Genomic DNA, 19943 nt, shown 5'->3' on the forward strand with positions numbered 1-19943 from the left:
CCCTCACACTCGCTCCGCTCCCCCCTCACACTCGCCCCGCTCCCCCCTCACACTCGCCCCGCTCCCCCCTCACACTCGCCCCGCTCCCCCCTCACACTCGCCCCGCTCCCCCCCTCACACTCGCTCCGCTCCCCCCCTCACACTCGCTCCGCTCCCCCCTCACACTCGCTCCGCTCCCCCCTCACAGTCGCTCCCCTCCCCCTCACACTCGCTCCCCTCCCCCTCACACTCGCTCCCCTCCCCCTCACACTCGCTCCGCTCCCCCCTCACACTCGCACCGCTCCCCCCTCACACTCGCTCCGCTCCCCCCCTCACACTCGCTCCGCTCCCCCCTCACACTCGCTCCGCTCCCCCCTCACACTCGCTCCGCTCCCCCCTCACACTCGCTCCGCTCCCCCCCTCACACTCGCTCCGCTCCCCCCCTCACACTCGCTCCCCTCCCCCCTCACACTCGCTCCCCTCCCCCCTCACACTCGCTCCCCTCCCCCCTCACACTCGCTCCGCTCCCCCCTCACACTCGCCCCGCTCCCCCCTCACACTCCCTCCACTCCCCCCTCACACTCCCTCCGCTCCCCCCTCACACTCGCTCCGCTCCCCCCTCACACTCGCTCCGCTCCCCCCTCACACTCGCTCCGCTCCCCCCTCACACTCGCTCCGCTCCCCCCCTCACACTCGCTCCCCTCCCCCCTCACACTCGCTCCCCTCCCCCCTCACACTCGCTCCCCTCCCCCCTCACACTCGCTCCGCTCCCCCCTCACTCGCCCCGCTCCCCCCTCACACTCCCTCCACTCCCCCCTCACACTCCCTCCGCTCCCCCCCTCAGACTCGCTCCCCTCCCCCTCACACTCGCCCCGCTCCCCCCTCACACTCGCTCCACTCCCCCCTCTCACTCCCTCTGCTCCCCCCCTCAGACTCGCTCCCCTCCCCCTCACACTCGCCCCGCTCCCCCCTCACACTCGCTCCACTCCCCCCTCACACTCCCTCCGCTCCTCACACTCGCTCCGCTCCCCCCTCACACTCGCTCCACTCCCCCCTCACACTCCCTCCGCTCCCCCCTCAGTCGCTCCCCTCCCCCTCACACTCGCTCCGCTCCCCCCTCACACTCGCTCCACTCCCCCCTCACACTCCCTCCGCTCCCCCCCTCAGTCGCTCCCCTCCCCCTCACACTCGCTCCGCTCCCCCCTCACACTCGCTCCCCTCCCCCCTCACACTCGCTCCGCTCCCCCCTCACACTCGCTCCGCTCCCCCCTCACACTCGCTCCGCTCCCCCCTCACACTCGCTCCGCTCCCCCCTCACACTCGCTCCGCTCCCCCCTCACTCGCTCCGCTCCCCCTCTCACACTCGCTCCGCTCCCCCCTCACACTCGCTCCGCTCCCTCCTCACACTCGCCCCGCTCCCCCCTCACACTCCCTCCACTCCCCCCCTCACACTCGCTCCGCTCCCCCCCTCACACTCGCTCCCCTCCCCCCTCACACTCCCTCCCCTCCCCCTCACACTCGCTCCGCTCCCCCCCTCAGTCGCTCCCCTCCCCCTCACACTCGCTCCGCTCCCCCCTCACACTCGCTCCGCTCCCCCCCTCACACTCGCTCCGCTCCCCCCCTCACACTCGCTCCGCTCCCCCCTCACTCGCTCCGCTCCCCCCTCACACTCGCTCCGCTCCCCCCTCACACACGCTCCCCTCCCCCCTCACACTCGCTCCCCTCCCCCTCACACTCGCTGCCCTCCCCCCCTCACTCGCTCCAGTCCCTGTCGGCGTCCCTGCGTTTCGCCCCCCCCCCACCTCAGACGCCTCCGCCTCTCCATTCCACCCGCACTCCCTCCAGCCCCACCCTACCCCCCTCTGTACTCACAGCCTCGCACTGCCTCAGGACACAGGACTGCTTCATCCGCCCAGGGCCCCCAAACTTCTTCATGTCTCGACAGTAGTGACAGACGCCGCACTCTGTGCGCAGGCACGACGGGCACCTCTTACAGCGGGTCCTGCGTCGGCGAGACCCCGGAGTCGGTTTCAGCAGAGGCAGCCTGATGAGGGGCAGGGGCGGCGGACGATACTTTGGTCGGTGTGGAGGTTTGGGCTGAGGGGGTGGGTGGGGGAGGGGGGAGGAGAGGGAGGGGGGGGGGGGGGAAAGAGAGCGGGAGAAAGAGAGCCTGTGGTGAAACGGTACTACAGAAAATGGCAGCATGCTCAGCCAGCCCGGCCGAATCCCCCCCCCCCCCCCCCCCCCCCCCCCCCAGCACCTCCGCACGGACGTCCCCCTCACCTTGTCACGTCTCTTCGGCCACCTGACGATGGGAAGCCCGAGCAAGCCAGCTTCGGGTCATCATTCATGTGATCTTCCAGCACTTTCTGAAGGGCGACAGAGAGAGAGACGGGAATGTGTTACTCTTCACACCCACCAGCTCGGACGATCATGTCAGACTTTTCACACGGGAGCAGCGAGTGAACCCCAAAATATACACACACACCGGAAACAGGGTCAGTACTGAGGGAGTGCCACACTGTTAGAGGGTCAGTACTGAGGGAGTGCCGCACTGTCAGAGGGTCAGTACTGAGGGAGTGCCGCACTGTCAGAGGGTCAGTCCTGAGGGAGTGCCGCACTGTCAGAGGGTCAGTACTGAGGGAGAGCTGCACTGTCAGAGGGTCAGTCCTGAGGGAGAGCTGCACTGTCAGAGGGTCAGTACTGAGGGAGTGCCGCACTGTCAGAGGGTCAGTACTGAGTGAGCACTGCACTGTCAGAGGGTCAGTACTGAGGAGTGCCGCACTGTCAGAGGGTCAGTACTGAGGAGTGCCGCACTGTCAGAGGGTCAGTACTGAGGGAGTGCCGCACTGTCAGAGGGTCAGTACTGAGGGAGTGCTGTACTGTCAGAGGGTCAGTACTGAGGGAGTGCCGCACTGTCAGAGGGGTCAGTACTGAGGGAGCGCCGCACTGTCAGAGGGTCAGTACTGAGGGAGTGCTGCACTGTCAGAGGGTCAGTACTGAGGGAGTGCCGCACTGTCAGAGGGTCAGTACTGAGGGAGTGCTGCACTGTCAGAGGGTCAGTACTGAGGGACAGCCGCACTGTCAGAGGGTCAGTACTGAGGGAGTGCTGCACTGTCACAGGATCAGTACTGAGGGAGCGCTGTACTGTCAGAGGGTCAGTACTGAGGGAGTGCCACACTGTCAGAGGGTCAGTACTGAGGGAGTGCCGCACTGTCAGAGGGTCAGTGCTGAGGGAGTGCTGCACTGTCAGAGGGTCAGTACTGAGGGAGTGCTGCACTGTCAGAGGGTCAGTACTAAGGGAGTGCTGAACTGTCAGAGGGTCAGTACTGAGGGAGCGCTGCACTGTCAGAGGGTCAGTACTGAGGGAGTGCTGCACTGTCAGAGGGTCAGTACTGAGGGAGTGCCGCACTGTCAGAGGGTCAGTACTGAGGGAGTGCTGCACTGTCAGAGGGTCAGTACTGAGGGAGTGCCGCACTGTCAGAGGGTCAGTACTGAGGGAGTGCTGCACTGTCACAGGATCAGTACTGAGGGAGTGCTGCACTGTCAGAGGGTCAGTACTGAGGGAGTGCTGCACTGTCAGAGGGTCAGTACTAAGGGAGTGCTGCACTGTCAGAGGGTCAGTACTGAGGGAGCGCTGCACTGTCAGAGGGTCAGTACTGAGGGAGTGCTGTACTGTCAGAGGGTCAGTACTGAGGGAGTGCCACACTGTCAGAGGGTCAGTACTGAGGGAGCGCCGCACTGTCAGGGGGTCAGTACTGAGGGAGAGCCGCACTGTCAGAGGGTCAGTACTGAGGGAGTGCTGCACTGTCAGAGGGTCAATACTGAGGGAGCGCTGTACTGTCAGAGGGTCAGTACTGAGGGAGTGCCGCACTGTCAGAGGGTCAGTACTGAGGGAGTGCTGCACTGTCAGAGGGTCAATACTGAGGGAGCGCTGTACTGTCAGAGGGTCAGTACTGAGGGAGTGCCGCACTGTCAGAGGGTCAGTGCTGAGGGAGTGCTGCACTGTCAGAGGGTCAGTACTGAGGGAGTGCTGCACTGTCAGAGGGTCAGTACTGAGGGAGTGCTGCACTGTCAGAGGGTCAGTACTGAGGGAGTGCCGCACTGTCAGAGGGTCAGTACTGAGGGAGTACCGCACTGTCAGAGGGTCAGTACTGAGGGAGTGCCGCACTGTCAGAGGGTCAGTACTGAGGGAGCGCCGCACTGTCAGAGGGTCAGTACTGAGGGAGCGCCGCACTGTCAGAGGGTCAGTACTGAGGGAGTGCCGCACTGTCAGAGGGTCAGTACTGAGGGAGCGCCGCACTGTCAGAGGGTCAGTACTGAGGGAGTGCCGCACTGTCAGAGGGTCTGTACTGAAGGAGTGCTGCACTGTCAGAGGGTCAGTTCTGAGGGAGTGCCGCACTGTCAGAGGGTCAGTACTGAGGGAGAGCTGCAATGTCAGAGGGTCAGTACTGAGAGAGTGCTGCACTGTCAGAGGGTCAGTACTGAGGGAGTGCTGTACTGTCAGAGGGTCAGTACTGAGGGAGTGCCACACTGTCAGAGGGTCAGTACTGAGGGAGCGCCGCACTGTCAGAGGGTCAGTACTGAGGGAGTGCCGCACTGTCAGAGGGTCAGTACTGAGGGAGTGCTGCACTGTCAGAGGGTCAATACTGAGGGAGCGCTGTACTGTCAGAGGGTCAGTACTGAGGGAGTGCCGCACTGTCAGAGGGTCAGTACTGAGGGAGTGCCGCACTGTCAGAGGGTCAGTGCTGAGGGAGTGCTGCACTGTCAGAGGGTCAGTACTGAGGGAGCGCTGTACTGTCAGAGGGTCAGTACTGAGGGAGTGCCGCACTGTCAGAGGGTCAGTGCTGAGGGAGTGCTGCACTGTCAGAGGGTCAATACTGAGGGAGCGCTGTACTGTCAGAGGGTCAGTACTGAGGGAGTGCCGCACTGTCAGAGGGTCAGTGCTGAGGGAGTGCTGCACTGTCAGAGGGTCAGTGCTGAGGGAGTGCTGCACTGTCAGAGGGTCAGTGCTGAGGGAGTGCTGCACTGTCAGAGGGTCAGTACTGAGGGAGTGCTGCACTGTCAGAGGGTCAGTACTGAGGGAGTGCCGCACTGTCAGAGGGTCAGTACTGAGGGAGTACCGCACTGTCAGAGGGTCAGTACTGAGGGAGTGCCGCACTGTCAGAGGGTCAGTACTGAGGGAGCGCCGCACTGTCAGAGGGTCAGTACTGAGGGAGTGCTGCACTGTCAGAGGGTCAGTACTGAGGCAGTGCCGCACTGTCAGAGGGTCAGTACTGAGGGAGCGCCGCACTGTCAGAGGGTCAGTACTGAGGGAGCGCCGCACTGTCAGAGGGTCAGTACTGAGGGAGTGCCGCACTGTCAGAGGGTCAGTACTGAGGGAGCGCCGCACTGTCAGAGGGTCAGTACTGAGGGAGTGCCGCACTGTCAGAGGGTCTGTACTGAAGGAGTGCTGCACTGTCAGAGGGTCAGTTCTGAGGGAGTGCAGCACTGTCAGAGGGTCAGTACTGAGGGAGTGCCGCACTGTCAGAGGGTCAGTACTGAGGGAGAGCTGCAATGTCAGAGGGTCAGTACTGAGAGAGTGCTGCACTGTCAGAGAGTCAGTACTGAGGGAGCGCTGCACAGTCAGAGGGTCAGTACTGAGGGAGTGCTGCACTGTCAGAGGGTCAGTACTGAGGGAGTGCTGCACTGTCAGAGGGTCAGTACTGAGGGAGTGCCGCACTGTCAGAGGGTCAGTACTGAGGGAGTGCCGCACTGTCAGAGGGTCAGTACTGAGGGAGTGCTGCACTGTCAGAGGGTCAGTACTGAGGGAGTGCCGCACTGTCAGAGGGTCAGTACTGAGGGAGTGCCGCACTGTCAGAGGGTCAGTACTGAGGGAGTGCCGCACTGTCAGAGGGTCAGTATTGAGGGAGAGCTGCACTGTCAGGGGGTCAGTACTGAGGGAGAGCTGCACTGTCAGAGGGTCAGTACTGAGGGAGTGCCGCACTGTCAGAGGGTCAGTACTGAGGGAGAGCTGCACTGTCAGGGGGTCAGTACTGAGGGAGAGCTGCACTGTCAGAGGCGCAGTACTGAGGGAGTGCCGCACTGTCAGAGGGTCAGTACTGAGGGAGCGCCGCACTGTCAGAGGGTCAGTACTGAGGGAGTGCTGCACTGTCAGAGGGTCAGTACTGAGGGAGAGCCGTACTGTCAGAGGGTCAGTACTGAGGGAGAGCTGCACTGTCAGGGGGTCAGTACTGAGGGTGTGCTGCACTGTCGGAGGGTCAGTACTGAGGGAGTGCCGCACTGTCAGAGGGTCAGTACTGAGGGAGTGCTGCACTGTCACATGGTCAGTACTGAGGGAGTGCCGCACTGTCAGAGGGTCAGTACTGAGGGAGAGCTGCACTGTCAGAGGGTCAGTACTGAGGGAGTGCTGCACTGTCAGAGGGTCAGTACTGAGGGAGCGCTGCACTGTCAGAGGTAGGTATATCTCACCTGCATTTCGCAGAGCAGTGCCTCTGGATGCTGTAGTCCGGAAGGGACACATTTCTTGTGGTCGGGGAGTGATTGAAGTTTGTCCAAGAGACTCTGGAGCCCGACATGTTCAAAGTGGGTCAGATGGATCCAATGGTCAGCGGGCGAGTCCTGTGATCCCACTGAGCCAGCTCCACTGTCCAGTGACTCCGAAGAGGGGCTCCTCTTGAGGGAGCAGCCAGCCGGGACCCGCATATCCGGCAGGAGGCCATTGCGGTCTGCGGGCGCCACGTCCGACTGGTGAATCCTCCCCCTCTCGCTCCCATCATCCGTATCGTCCTCCTCCTTTACATCATCGCCATTCTCAGTGTTATCCGACTCTGTGCCTTCATCTGCAAAGATAGAGAATGAATATTAACGTTGTATCAGGGACTGAGAGACACCAGTCAGTGTACAGATATCTCCCTGAGATAGAGGAGGGACTGAGAGACACCAGTCAGTGTACAGATATCTCCCTGAGATAGAGAGGGGACTGAGAGACACCAGTCAGTGTACAGATATCTCCCTGAGAGAGAGAGGGGACTGAGAGACACCAGTCAGTGTACAGATATCTCCCTGAGATAGAGAGGGGACTGAGAGACACCAGTCAGTGTACAGATATCTCCCTGAGATAGAGAGGGGACTGAGAGACACCAGTCAGTGTACAGATATCTCCCTGAGAGAGAGAGGGGACTGAGAGACACCAGTCAGTGTACAGATATCTCCCTGAGAGAGAGGGGGGAATGAGAGACACCAGTCAGTGTACAGATATCTCCCTGAGAGAGAGAGGGGGGACTGAGAGACACCAGTCAGTGTACAGATATCTCCCTGAGAGAGAGAGGGGACTGAGAGACACCAGTCAGTGTACAGATATCTCCCTGAGATAGAGAGGGGACTGAGAGACACCTGTCAGTGTACAGATATCTCCCTGAGAGAGAGAGAGGACTGAGAGACACCTGTCAGTGTACAGATATCTCCCTGAGAGAGAGAGGGGACTGAGAGACACCAGTCAGTGTACAGATATCTCCCTGAGAGAGAGAGGACTGAGAGACACCAGTCAGTGTACAGATATCTCCCTGAGAGAGGATTGAGAGACACCAGTCAGTGTACAGATATCTCCCTGAGTGAGAGGGGACTGAGAGACACCAGTCAGTGTACAGATATCTCCCTGAGAGAGAGGGGACTGAGAGACACCAGTCAGTGTACAGATATCTCCATGAGAGAGAGGGGACTGAGAGACACCAGTCAGTGTACAGATATCTCCCTGAGAGAGAGAGGGGGGACTGAGAGACGCCAGTCAGTGTACAGATATCTCCCTGAGAGAGAGGGGACTGAGAGATACCAGTCAGTGTACAGATATCATCCAGAGAGAGAGGGGACTGAGAGACACCAGTCAGTGTCCAGATATCACCCTGAGAGAGAGAGGGGACTGAGAGACACCAGTCAGTGGACAGATATCTCCCTGAGAGAGAGAGGGGACTGAGAGACACCAGTCAGTGTACAGATATCTCCCTGAGAGAGAGAGAGGACTGAGAGACACCAGTCAGTGTACAGATATCTCCCTGAGAGAGAGAGAGAGGGGACTGAGAGACAGCAGTCAGTGTACAGATATCTCCCTGAGAGAGAGGGGACTGAGAGACAGCAGTCAGTGTACAGATATCTCCCTGAGAGAGAGAGGACTGAGAGACACCAGTCAGTGTACAGATATCTCCCTGAGAGAGAGGGGACTGAGAGACACCAGTCAGTGTACAGATATCTCCCTGAGAGAGAGAGAGGGGACTGAGAGACACCAGTCAGTGTACAGATATCTCCGAGAGAGAGAGGGGACTGAGAGACACCAGTCAGTGTCCAGATATCTCCCTGAGAGAGAGAGGGGACTGAGAGACACCAGTCAGTGTACAGATATCTCCGAGAGAGAAAGGGGACTGAGAGACACCAGTCAGTGTACAGGTATCTCCCTGAGAGAGAGGGGACTGAGAGACACCAGTCAGTGTACAGATATCTCCCTGAGGGGACTGAGAGACACCAGTCAGTGTACAGATATCTCCCTGAGGGGACTGAGAGACACCAGTCAGTGTACAGATATCTCCGAGAGAGAGCGGGGACTGAGAGACACCAGTCAGTGTACAGATATCTCCGAGAGAGAGAGGGGACTGAGATACCAGTCAGTGTACAGATATCTCCCTGAGGGGACTGAGAGACACCAGTCAGTGTACAGATATCTCCCTGAGAGAGAGCGGGGACTGAGAGACACCAGTCAGTGTACAGATATCTCCCTGAGAGAGAGGGGGGGACTGAGAGACACCAGTCAGTGTACAGATATCTCCCTGAGAGAGAGGGGACTGAGAGACACCAGTCAGTGTACAGATATCTCCCTGAGAGAGGGGGGGGGGACTGAGAGACACCAGTCAGTGTACAGATATCTCCCTGAGAGAGAGGGGACTGAGAGACACCAGTCAGTGTACAGATATCTCCCTGAGAGAGAGGGGGGGACTGAGAGACACCAGTCAGTGTACAGATATCTCCATGAGAGAGAGAGGGGACTGAGAGACACCAGACAGTGTACAGATATCTCCCTGAGAGAGAGAGGGGACTGAGAGACACCAGTCAGTGTACAGATATCTCCCTGAGAGAGAGAGGGGACTGAGAGACAGCAGTCAGTGTACAGATACCTCCCCGAGAGAGAGAGGGGACTGAGAGACACCAGTCAGTGTACAGATATCTCCCTGAGAGAGAGGGGACTGAGAGACAGCAGTCAGTGTACAGATATCTCCCTGAGAGAGGGAGAGGGGACTGAGAGACACCAGTCAGTGTACGGATATCTCCCTGAGAGAGAGAGGGGACTGAGAGACACCAATCAGTGTACGGATATCTCCCTGAGAGAGAGGGGACTGAGAGACACCAGTCAGTGTACAGATATCTCCCTGAGAGAGAGAGGGGACTGAGAGACACCAGTCAGTGTACAGATATCTCCCTGAGAGAGAGAGGGGAGTGAGAGACACCAGTCAGTGTACAGATATCTCCCTGAGAGGGAGAGGGGACTGAGAGACACCAGTCAGTGTACAGATATCTCCCTGAGAGAGAGAGGGGACTGAGAGACACCAGTCAGTGTACAGATATCTCAGCGGGGGACAGGCAGAGCGGGGGACAGGCAGAGCGGGGGACAGGCAGAGAGTGAGAGAGACAGAGAGTGAGAGAGAGAGAGAGAACAGAGACAGAGGAGCAGGGTGCCTCACCGGATAGTTTGGAGGCCCGAGTTAGATTGAGGAGGGGATGACGGTTCTGGAGGGGAGATGGGGGTGAGGGATCTGGGAACAGGGGCTGAGGGGCAGGGGGCTGAGGGGCAGGGGGCTGGGGGACATGAGGCCGGGGGGCAGGGGGTGGGAGTGAGGCAGCAGGAATGGGATAGGGAAGGCTGGAACTCACCGATGAGCTGGGATTCCCTCTGGAACTGTTTGGTGAGGTGCGAAAACTTGGTCAGGAAGAAGACATATCTCTCGATGACGTACCAGCACATCTCAAAGTAAAACGGGTAACGGAACTTGGAGGGGACCTGCCGGCAGATAAGGAAACATCAGAGAGAGAGAGACAGAGTGCTGATCCGCTATCCCTCACACCCACCCCCACGTCCCCCGAAACCCCCTCCCGTAATCAGGGCAGTCCAGCCTCACTCCCCTCCCCCTGTACTCACCCTCGTCCTGTCCTCAATGCTGTGAATGCGAAGCTGTGTCGGGATATTGAAACTGTGCAGAAAGTTACCACCAAACACCAGGGTGTCCTCGGGCGTGTAAACAGCATGGATCCACCCTGCAGGGAGAGAGAGGGGGAGGGAGGGGGAGAGAGGGTGAGGGAGAGAGAGAGAGAGAGGGAGAGAGAGAGAGGGAGAGAGAGAGAGAGAGAGAGAGAGGATGGAGAGAGAGAGACAGATGTGCAGGTTAGTTGAATTCGCTGTGTTAAATTGCCCACGGTGTGCACTGTCGGTGGGGTTACTGGGATAGGGAGTGGGCCTCGGTCCGGGGCTCGATCACAGTGTGGGTGGGGTTACTGGGATCGGGAGTGGGCCTCGGTCCGGGGCTCGGTCACAGTGTGGGTGGGGTTACTGGGATAGGGAGTGGGCCTCGGTCACAGTGTCGGTGGGGTTACTGGGAGAGGGAGTGGGCCTCGGTCCGGGCTCGGTCACAGTGTCGGTGGGGTTACTGGGATAGGGAGTGGGCCTCGGTGCGGGGCTCGATCACAGTGTCGGTGGGGTTACTGGGATAGGGAGTGGGCCTCGGTCCGGGGCTCGATCACAGTGTGGGTGGGGTTACTGGGATAGGGAGTGGGCCTCGGTCACAGTGTCGGTGGGGTTACTGGGATAGGGAGTGGGCCTCGGTCCGGGGCTCGATCACAGTGTCGGTGGGGTTACTGGGATAGGGAGTGGGCCTCGGTCCGGGGCTCGATTAGTGTCGGTGGGGTTACTGGGAGAGGGAGTGGGCCTCGGTCCGGGCTCGGTCACAGTGTCGGTGGGGTTACTGGGATAGGGAGTGGGCCTCGGTCCGGGGCTCGATCACAGTGTGGGTGGGGTTACTGGGATAGGGTGTGGGCCTCGGTCCGGGGCTCGGTCACAGTGTCGGTGGGGTTACTGGGATAGGGAGTGGGCCTCGGTCCGGGGCTCGGTCACAGTGTCGGTGGGGTTACTGGGATAGGGAGTGGGCCTCGGTCCGGGGCTCGATCACAGTGTCGGTGGGGTTACTGGGATAGGGAGTGGGCCTCGGTCCGGGGCTCGATCACAGTGTCGGTGGGGTTACTGGGATAGGGAGTGGGCCTCAGTCCGGGGCTCGATCACAGTGTCGGTGGTGTTACTGGGATAGGGTGTGGGCCTCGGTCCGGGGCTCGAGCACAGTGTCGGTGGGGTTACTGGGATAGGGTGTGGGAGTGGGCCTCGGTCCGGGGCTCGGTCACAGTGTCGGTGGGGTTACTGGGAGAGGGTGTGGGAGTGGGCCTCGGTCCGGGGCTCGGTCACAGTGTCGGTGGGGTTACTGGGATAGGGTGTGGGAGTGGGCCTCGGTCCGGGGCTCGGTCACAGTGTCGGTGGGGTTACTGGGATAGGGAGTGGGCCTCGGTCCGGGGCTCGATCACAGTGTCAGTGGGGTTACTGGGATAGGGTGTGGGCCTCGGTCCGGGGCTCGATCACAGTGTCGGTGGGGTTACTGGGATAGGGAGTGGGCCTCGGTCCGGGGCTCGATCAGTGTCGGTGGGGTTACTGGGATAGGGAGTGGGCCTCGGTCCGGGGCTCGATCACAGTGTCGGTGGGGTTACTGGGATAGGGAGTGGGCCTCGGTCCGGGGCTCGGTCACAGTGTCGGTGGGGTTACTGGGATAGGGAGTGGGCCTCAGTCCGGGGCTCGGTCAGTGTCGGTGGGGTCACTGGGAGAGGGAGTGGGCATCGGTCCGGGGCTCGATCAGTGTCGGTGGTGTCACTGGGAGAGGGAGTGGGCCTCGGTCCGGGGCTCGATCACAGTGTCGGTGGGGTTACTGGGATAGGGAGTGGGACTCGGTCAGTGTCGGTGGGGTCACTGGGAGAGGGAGTGGGCCTCGGTCCGGGGCTCGATCACAGTGTCGGTGGGGTTACTGGGATAGGGAGTGGGCCTCGGTCCGAGGCTCGGTCACAGTGTCGGTGGGGTTACTGGGAGAGGGAGTGGGCCTCGGTCCGGGGCTCGGTCACAGTGTCGGTGGGGTTACTGGGAGAGGGAGTGGGCCTCGGTCCGGGGCTCGATCACAGTGTCGGTGGGGTTACTGGGATAGGGTGTGGGCCTCGGTCCGGGGCTCGGTCACAGTGTCGGTGGGGTTACTGGGATAGGGAGTGGACCTCGGTCCGGGGCTCGATCACAGTGTCGGTGGGGTTACTGGGATAGGGAGTGGACCTCGGTCCGGGGCTCGATCACAGTGTCGGTGGGGTTACTGGGATAGGGAGTGGTCCTCAGTCCGGGGCTCGATCACAGTGTCGGTGGGGTTACTGGGATAGGGTGTGGGCCTCGGTCCGGGGCTCGATCACAGTGTCGGTGGGGTGACTGGGATAGGGAGTGGGCCTCGGTCCGGGGCTCGATCACAGTGTCGGTGGGGTTACTGGGATAGGGAGTGGGCCTCGGTCCGGGGCTCGAGCACAGTGTCGGTGGGGTTACTGGGATAGGGTGTGGGAGTGGGCCTCGGTCCGGGGCTCGGTCACAGTGTCGGTGGGGTTACTGGGAGAGGGTGTGGGAGTGGGCCTCGGTCCGGGGCTCGGTCACAGTGTCGGTGGGGTTACTGGGATAGGGTGTGGGAGTGGGCCTCGGTCCGGGGCTCGGTCACAGTGTCGGTGGGGTTACTGGGATAGGGAGTGGGCCTCGGTCCGGGGCTCGATCACAGTGTCAGTGGGGTTACTGGGATAGGGTGTGGTCCTCGGTCCAGGGCTCGATCAGTGTCGGTGGGGTTACTGGGATAGGGAGTGGGCCTCGGTCCGGGGCTCGATCACAGTGTCGGTGGGGTTACTGGGATAGGGAGTGGGCCTCGGTCCGGGGCTCGGTCACAGTGTCGGTGGGGTTACTGGGATAGGGAGTGGGCCTCAGTCCGGGGCTCGGTCAGTGTCGGTGGGGTCACTGGGAGAGGGAGTGGGCCTCGGTCCGGGGCTCGATCAGTGTCGGTGGTGTCACTGGGAGAGGGAGTGGGCCTCGGTCCGGGGCTCGATCACAGTGTCGGTGGGGTTACTGGGATAGGGAGTGGGCCTCGGTCCGGGGCTCGATCAGTGTCGGTGGGGTTACTGGGATAGGGAGTGGGCCTCGGTCCGGGGCTCGATCACAGTGTCGGTGGGGTTACTGGGATAGGGAGTGGGCCTCGGTCCGGGGCTCGGTCACAGTGTCGGTGGGGTTACTGGGATAGGGAGTGGGCCTCAGTCCGGGGCTCGGTCAGTGTCGGTGGGGTCACTGGGAGAGGGAGTGGGCCTCGGTCCGGGGCTCGATCAGTGTCGGTGGTGTCACTGGGAGAGGGAGTGGGCCTCGGTCCGGGGCTCGATCACAGTGTCGGTGGGGTTACTGGGATAGGGAGTGGGACTCGGTCAGTGTCGGTGGGGTCACTGGGAGAGGGAGTGGGCCTCGGTCCGGGGCTCGATCACAGTGTCGGTGGGGTTACTGGGAGAGGGAGTGGGCCTCGGTCCGGGGCTCGATCACAGTGTCGGTGGGGTTACTGGGATAGGGTGTGGGCCTCGGTCCGGGGCTCGGTCACAGTGTCGGTGGGGTTACTGGGATAGGGAGTGGACCTCGGTCCGGGGCTCGATCACAGTGTCGGTGGGGTTACTGGGATAGGGAGTGGACCTCGGTCCGGGGCTCGATCACAGTGTCGGTGGGGTTACTGGGATAGGGAGTGGGCCTCGGTCCGGGTCTCGGTCACAGTGTCGGTGGGGTTACTGGGAGAGGGAGTGGGCCTCGGTCCGGGGCTCGATCACAGTGTCGGTGGGGTTACTGGGATAGGGTGTGGGCCTCGGTCCGGGGCTCGATCACAGTGTCGGTGGGGTTACTGGGATAGGGAGTGGACCTCGGTCCGGGGCTCGATCACAGTGTCGGTGGGGTTACTGGGATAGGGAGTGGATCTCGGTCCGGGGCTCGATCACAGTGTCGGTGGGGTGACTGGGATAGGGAGTGGGCCTCGGTCTGAGGCTCGATCACAGTTTCGGTGGGGTTACTGGGATAGGGAGTGGGCCTCGGTCCGGGGCTCGATCACAGTGTCAGTGGGGTTACTGGGATAGGGAGTGGGCCTCGGTCCGGGGCTCGGTCACAGTGTCGGTGGGGTTACTGGGATAGGGTATGGGCCTCGGTCCGGGGCTCGATCACAGTGTCGGTGGGGTTACTGGGATAGGGAGTGGGCCTCGGTCCGGGGCTCGGTCACAGTGTCGGTGGGGTTACTGGGATAGGGAGTGGGCCTCGGTCCGGGGCTCGGTCACAGTGTCGGTGGGGTTACTGGGATAGGGAGTGGGCCTCGGTCCGGGGCTCGGTCACAGTGTCGGTGGGGTTACTGGGATAGGGAGTGGGCCTCGGTCCGGGGCTCGATCACAGTGTCGGTGGGGTTACTGGGATAGGGAGTGGGCCTCGGTCCGGGGCTCGGTCAGTGTCGGTGGGGTTACTGGGATAGGGAGTGGGCCTCGGTCCGGGGCTCGGTCACAGTGTCGGTGAGGTTACTGGGATAGGGAGTGGGCCTCGGTCCGGGGCTCGATCACAGTGTCGGTGGAGTTACTGGGATAGGGAGTGGGCCTCGGTCCGGGGCTCGGTCACAGTGTCGGTGGGGTTACTGGGATAGGGAGTGGGCCTCGGTCCGGGGCTCGGTCACAGTGTCGGTGGGGTTACTGGGATAGGGAGTGGGCCTCGGTCCGGGGCTCGGTCAGTGTCGGTGGGGTTACTGGGATAGGGAGTGGGCCTCGGTCCGGGGCTCGGTCACAGTGTCGGTGGGGTTACTGGGATAGGGAGTGGGCCTCGGTCCGGGGCTCGATCACAGTGTCGGTGGGGTTACTGGGATAGGGAGTGGGCCTCGGTCCGGGGCTCGGTCAGTGTCGGTGGGGTTACTGGGATAGGGAGTGGGCCTCGGTCCGGGGCTCGGTCACAGTGTCGGTGGGGTTACTGGGATAGGGAGTGGGCCTCGGTCCGGGGCTCGATCACAGTGTCGGTGGGGTTACTGGGATAGGGAGTGGGCCTCGGTCCGGGGCTCGGTCACAGTGTCGGTGGGGTTACTGGGATAGAGAGTGGACCTCGGTCCGGGGCTCGGTCACAGTGTCGGTGGGGTTACTGGGATAGGGAGTGGGCCTCGGTCCGGGGCTCGGTCAGTGTCGGTGGGGTAACTGGGATAGGGAGTGGGCCTCGGTCCGGGGCTCGGTCACAGTGTCGGTGGGGTTACTGGGATAGGGAGTGGGCCTCGGTCCGGGGCTCGATCACAGTGTCGGTGGGGTTACTGGGATAGGGAGTGGGCCTCGGTCCGGGGCTCGGTCAGTGTCGGTGGGGTTACTGGGATAGGGAGTGGGCCTCGGTACGGGGCTCGATCACAGTGTCGTTGGGGTTACTGGGATAGGGTGTGGGCCTCGGTCCGGGGCTCGATCACAGTGTCGGTGGGGTTACTGGGATAGGGAGTGGGCCTCGGTCCGGGGCTCGGTCACAGTGTCCGTGGGGTTACTGGGATAGGGTGTGGGCCTCGGTCCGGGGCTCGATCACAGTGTCGGTGGGGTTACTGGGATAGGGAGTGGGCCTCGGTCCGGGGCTCGATCACAGTGTCGGTGGGGTTACTGGGATAGGGAGTGGGCCTCGGTGCGGGGCTCGATCACAGTGTTGGTGGGGTTACTGGGATAGGGAGTCGGCCTCGGTCCGGGGCTCGATCACAGTGTCGGTGGGGTTACTGGGATAGGGAGTGGGCCTCGGTCCGGGGCTCGATCACAGTGTCGGTGGGGTTACTGGGATAGGGAGTGGGCCTCGGTGCGGGGCTCGATCACAGTGTCGGTGGGGTTACTGGGATAGGGAGTGGGCCTCGGTCCGGGGCTCGATCAGTGTCGGTGGGGTTACTGGGATAGGGAGTGGGCCTCGGTCACAGTGTCGGTGGGGTCACTGGGAGAGGGAGTGGGCCTCGGTCCGGGGCTCGATCAGTGTCGGTGGGGTCACTGGGAGAGGGAGTGGGAGTGGGCCTCGGTCCGGGACTCGATCACAGTGTCGGTGGGGTCACTGGGATAGGGAGTGGGCCTCGGTCCGGGGCACGGTCACAGTGTCGGTGGGGTAACTGGGATAGGGAGTGGGCCTCGGTACGGGGCTCGATCACAGTGTCGGTGGGGTTACTGGGAGAGGGAGTGGGCCTCGGTCCGGGGCTTGGTCACAGTGTCGGTGGGGTTACTGGGATAGGGAGTGGGCCTCGGTCCGGGGCTCGATCACAGTGTCGGTGGGGTTACTGGGATCGGGAGTGGGCCTCGGTCCGGGGCTCGATCACAGTGTCGGTGGGGTTACTGGGATAGGGAGTGGGCCTCGGTCCGGGGCTCGATCACAGTGTGGGTGGGGTTACTGGGATAGGGTGTGGGCCTCGGTCCGGGGCTCGGTCACAGTGTCGGTGGGGTTACTGGGATAGGGAGTGGGCCTCGGTCCGGGGCTCGGTCAGTGTCGGTGGGGTTACTGGGATAGGGAGTGGGCCTCGGTCCGGGGCTCGGTCAGTGTCGGTGGGGTTACTGGGATCGGGAGTGGGCCTCGGTCCGGGGCTCGATCACAGTGTGGGTGGGGTTACTGGGATAGGGTGTGGGCCTCGGTCCGGGGCTCGATCACAGTGTCGGTGGGGTTACTGGGATAGGGTGTGGGAGTGGGCCTCGGTCCGGGGCTCGGTCACAGTGTCGGTGGGGTTACTGGGATAGGGAGTGGGCCTCGGTCCGGGGCTCGGTCACAGTGTCGATGGGGTTACTGGGATAGGGTGTGGGAGTGGGCCTCGGTACGGGGCTCGGTCACAGTGTCGGTGGGGTTACTGGGATAGGGAGTGGGCCTCGGTCCGGGGCTCGATCACAGTGTCGGTGGGGTTACTGGGATAGGGTGTGGGAGTGGGCCTCGGTCCGGGGCTCGGTCACAGTGTCGGTGGGGTTACTGGGATAGGGTGTGGGCCTCGGTCCGGGGCTCGGTCACAGTGTCGGTGGGGTTACTGGGATAGGGTGTGGGAGTGGGCCTCGGTACGGGGCTCGGTCACAGTGTCGGTGGGGTTACTGGGATAGGGAGTGGGCCTCGGTCCGGGGCTCGATCACAGTGTGGGTGGGGTTACTGGGATAGGGAGTGGGCCTCGGTCCGGGGCTCGATCACAGTGTGGGTGGGGTTACTGGGATAGGGAGTGGGCCTCGGTCCGGGGCTCGGTCACAGTGTGGGTGGGGTTACTGGGATAGGGAGTGGGCCTCGGTCCGGGGCTCGGTCACAGTGTCGGTGGGGTTACTGGGATAGGGAGTGGGCCTCGGTCCGGGGCTCGGTCACAGTGTCGGTGGGGTTACTGGGATAGGGAGTGGGCCTCGGTCCGGGGCTCGGTCACAGTGTCGGTGGGGTTACTGGGATAGGGAGTGGGCCTCGGTCCGGGGCTCGGTCAGTGTCGGTGGGGTTACTGGGATAGGGAGTGGGCCTCGGTCCGGGGCTCGATCACAGTGTCGGTGGGGTTACTGGGAGAGGGTGTGGGAGTGGGCCTCGGTCCGGGGCTCGGTCACAGTGTCGGTGGGGTTACTGGGATAGGGTGTGGGCCTCGGTCCGGGGCTCGATCACAGTGTCGGTGGGGTGACTGGGATAGGGAGTGGGCCTCGGTCCGGGGCTCGATCACAGTGTCGGTGGGGTTACTGGGATAGGGAGTGGGCCTCGGTCCGGGGCTCGGTCACAGTGTCGGTGGGGTTACTGGGATAGGGAGTGGGCCTCGGTCCGGGGCTCGGTCACAGTGTCGGTGGGGTTACTGGGATAGGGAGTGGGCCTCGGTCCGGGGCTCGATCACAGTGTCGGTGGGGTTACTGGGATAGGGAGTGGGCCTCGGTCCGGGGCTCGATCACAGTGTCAGTGGGGTTACTGGGATAGGGAGTGGGCCTCGGTCCGGGGCTCGGTCACAGTGTCGGTGGGGTTACTGGGATAGGGAGTGGGCCTCGGTCCGGGGCTCGATCACAGTGTCGGTGGGGTTACTGGGATAGGGAGTGGGCCTCGGTCCGGGGCTCGATCACAGTGTCGGTGGGGTTACTGGGATAGGGAGTGGGCCTCGGTGCGGGGCTCGATCACAGTGTCGGTGGGGTTACTGGGATAGGGAGTGGGCCTCGGTGCGGGGCTCGATCACAGTGTCGGTGGGGTTACTGGGATAGGGAGTGGGCCTCGGTCCGGGGCTCGGTCACAGTGTCGGTGGGGTTACTGGGATAGGGTGTGGGAGTGGGCCTCGGTGCGGGGCTCGGTCACAGTGTCGGTGGGGTTACTGGGATAGGGTGTGGGCCTCGGTCCGGGGCTCGGTCACAGTGTCGGTGGGGTTACTGGGATAGGGTGTGGGAGTGGGCCTCGGTCCGGGGCTCGGTCACAGTGTCGGTGGGGTTACTGGGATAGGGTGTGGGAGTGGGCCTCGGTACGGGGCTCGATCACAGTGTCGGTGGGGTTACTGGGATAGGGTGTGGGAGTGGGCCTCGGTACGGGTGCAGTGTCAGTGCAGACCGTGGTGGATCGAAAGGCCGAACTCCGCACAGTCGGGATTCTGTTCTGTATTTTGATAAAGCTTCAATGCGATTGGTTGTCAGGAGCGTCTTAGCAGAAGAGGAGGGAGACGGTTCGGGGGGAATTCTGGAGCTAAGGCCTCCAGGCTGCTGATGGCACGGTCGATAATGGTGGAGCGATGGGAATCGGGGGATAATAATAATAATCTTTACTGTCACCAGTAGGTTTCCATCAACACTGCAATGGAGTTACTGTGGAAGTCCCCTCGTCGCCACATTCCGGCGCCTGTTCGGGTACACTGAGGGAGAATTCAGAATGTCCAATTCACCTAACAGCACGTATTTCGGGACTTGTGGGAGGAAACCGGAGCACCCGGAGGAAACCCACGCAGACACGGGGAGAACGTGCAGACTCCGCACAGACAGTGGCCCAGCGGGGAATCGAACCTGGGACCCTGGAGCTGTGAAGCAACAGTGCTAACCACTGTGCTACCGTGCTGCCCCTGATCGCGAGGCTGGAATTGAAGGAACTCAGAGGTTTGGCGGTCAAGGAGATCGGGAGGGTTGTAGGGGCTGGAGGAGGTTACAGAGATAGGGAGGGTTGTAGGGGCTGGAGGAGGTTACAGAGATAGGAAGGGGTGTAGGGGCTGGAGGAGGTTACAGAGATAGGGAGGGTGTAGGGACTGGAGGACGTTACAGTGATAGGGAGGGTTGTAGGGGCTGGAGGAGGTTACAGAGATAGGAAGGGGTGTAGGGGCTGGAGGAGTTTACAGAGATAGGGAGGGTTGTAGGGGCTGGAGGAGGTTACAGACATAGGGAGGGTTGTAGGGGCTGGAGGAGGTTACAGAGATAGGGAGGGTTGTAGGGACTGGAGGAGGTTACAGAGATAGGGAGGAGTGTAGGGACTGGAGGCAGCCAGCGCAGAGACGGGTGGGGGTAACGGGGACGCTCTGGGCAGCGAGGGGCAGAGACGGGTGGGGGTAACGGGGACGCTCTGGGCAGCGAGGGAGGGGCAGAGACGGGTGGGGGTAAAGGGGACGCTCTGGGCAGCGAGGGAGGGGCAGAGACGGGTGGGGGTAACGGGGACGCTCTGGGCAGCGAGGGAGGGGCAGAGACGGGTGGGGGTAACGGGGACGCTGTGGGCAGCGAGGGAGGGGCAGAGACGGGTGGGGGGAACGGGGACGCTCTGGGCAGCGAGGGGCAGTGACGGGTGGGGGTAACGGGGACGCTCTGGGCAGCGAGGGAGGGGCAGAGACGGGTGGGGGTAACGGGGACGCTCTGGGCAGCGGGGGGCAGAGACGGGTGGGGGT

General features: G+C 62.4%; 1 protein-coding gene across 1 annotated transcript in view; it reads right to left on the bottom strand.

The window, feature by feature from the left end:
- LOC140411275 (lysine-specific demethylase 2A-like) overlaps nucleotides 1-19943 on the bottom strand; it is a 274485-nt gene that overhangs the window by 118037 nt on the left and 136505 nt on the right. Inside the window, 6 exon segments of the mRNA XM_072500397.1 lie at nucleotides 1852-2076; nucleotides 2263-2291; nucleotides 2294-2348; nucleotides 6451-6821; nucleotides 9895-10021; nucleotides 10160-10275. Of these exon segments, the coding sequence (XP_072356498.1) occupies nucleotides 1852-2076; nucleotides 2263-2291; nucleotides 2294-2348; nucleotides 6451-6821; nucleotides 9895-10021; nucleotides 10160-10275 (923 nt within the window).

This window comes from Scyliorhinus torazame, chromosome 4 (genome assembly GCF_047496885.1).
Source record: "Scyliorhinus torazame isolate Kashiwa2021f chromosome 4, sScyTor2.1, whole genome shotgun sequence".
Lineage (NCBI taxonomy): Eukaryota > Metazoa > Chordata > Chondrichthyes > Carcharhiniformes > Scyliorhinidae > Scyliorhinus > Scyliorhinus torazame.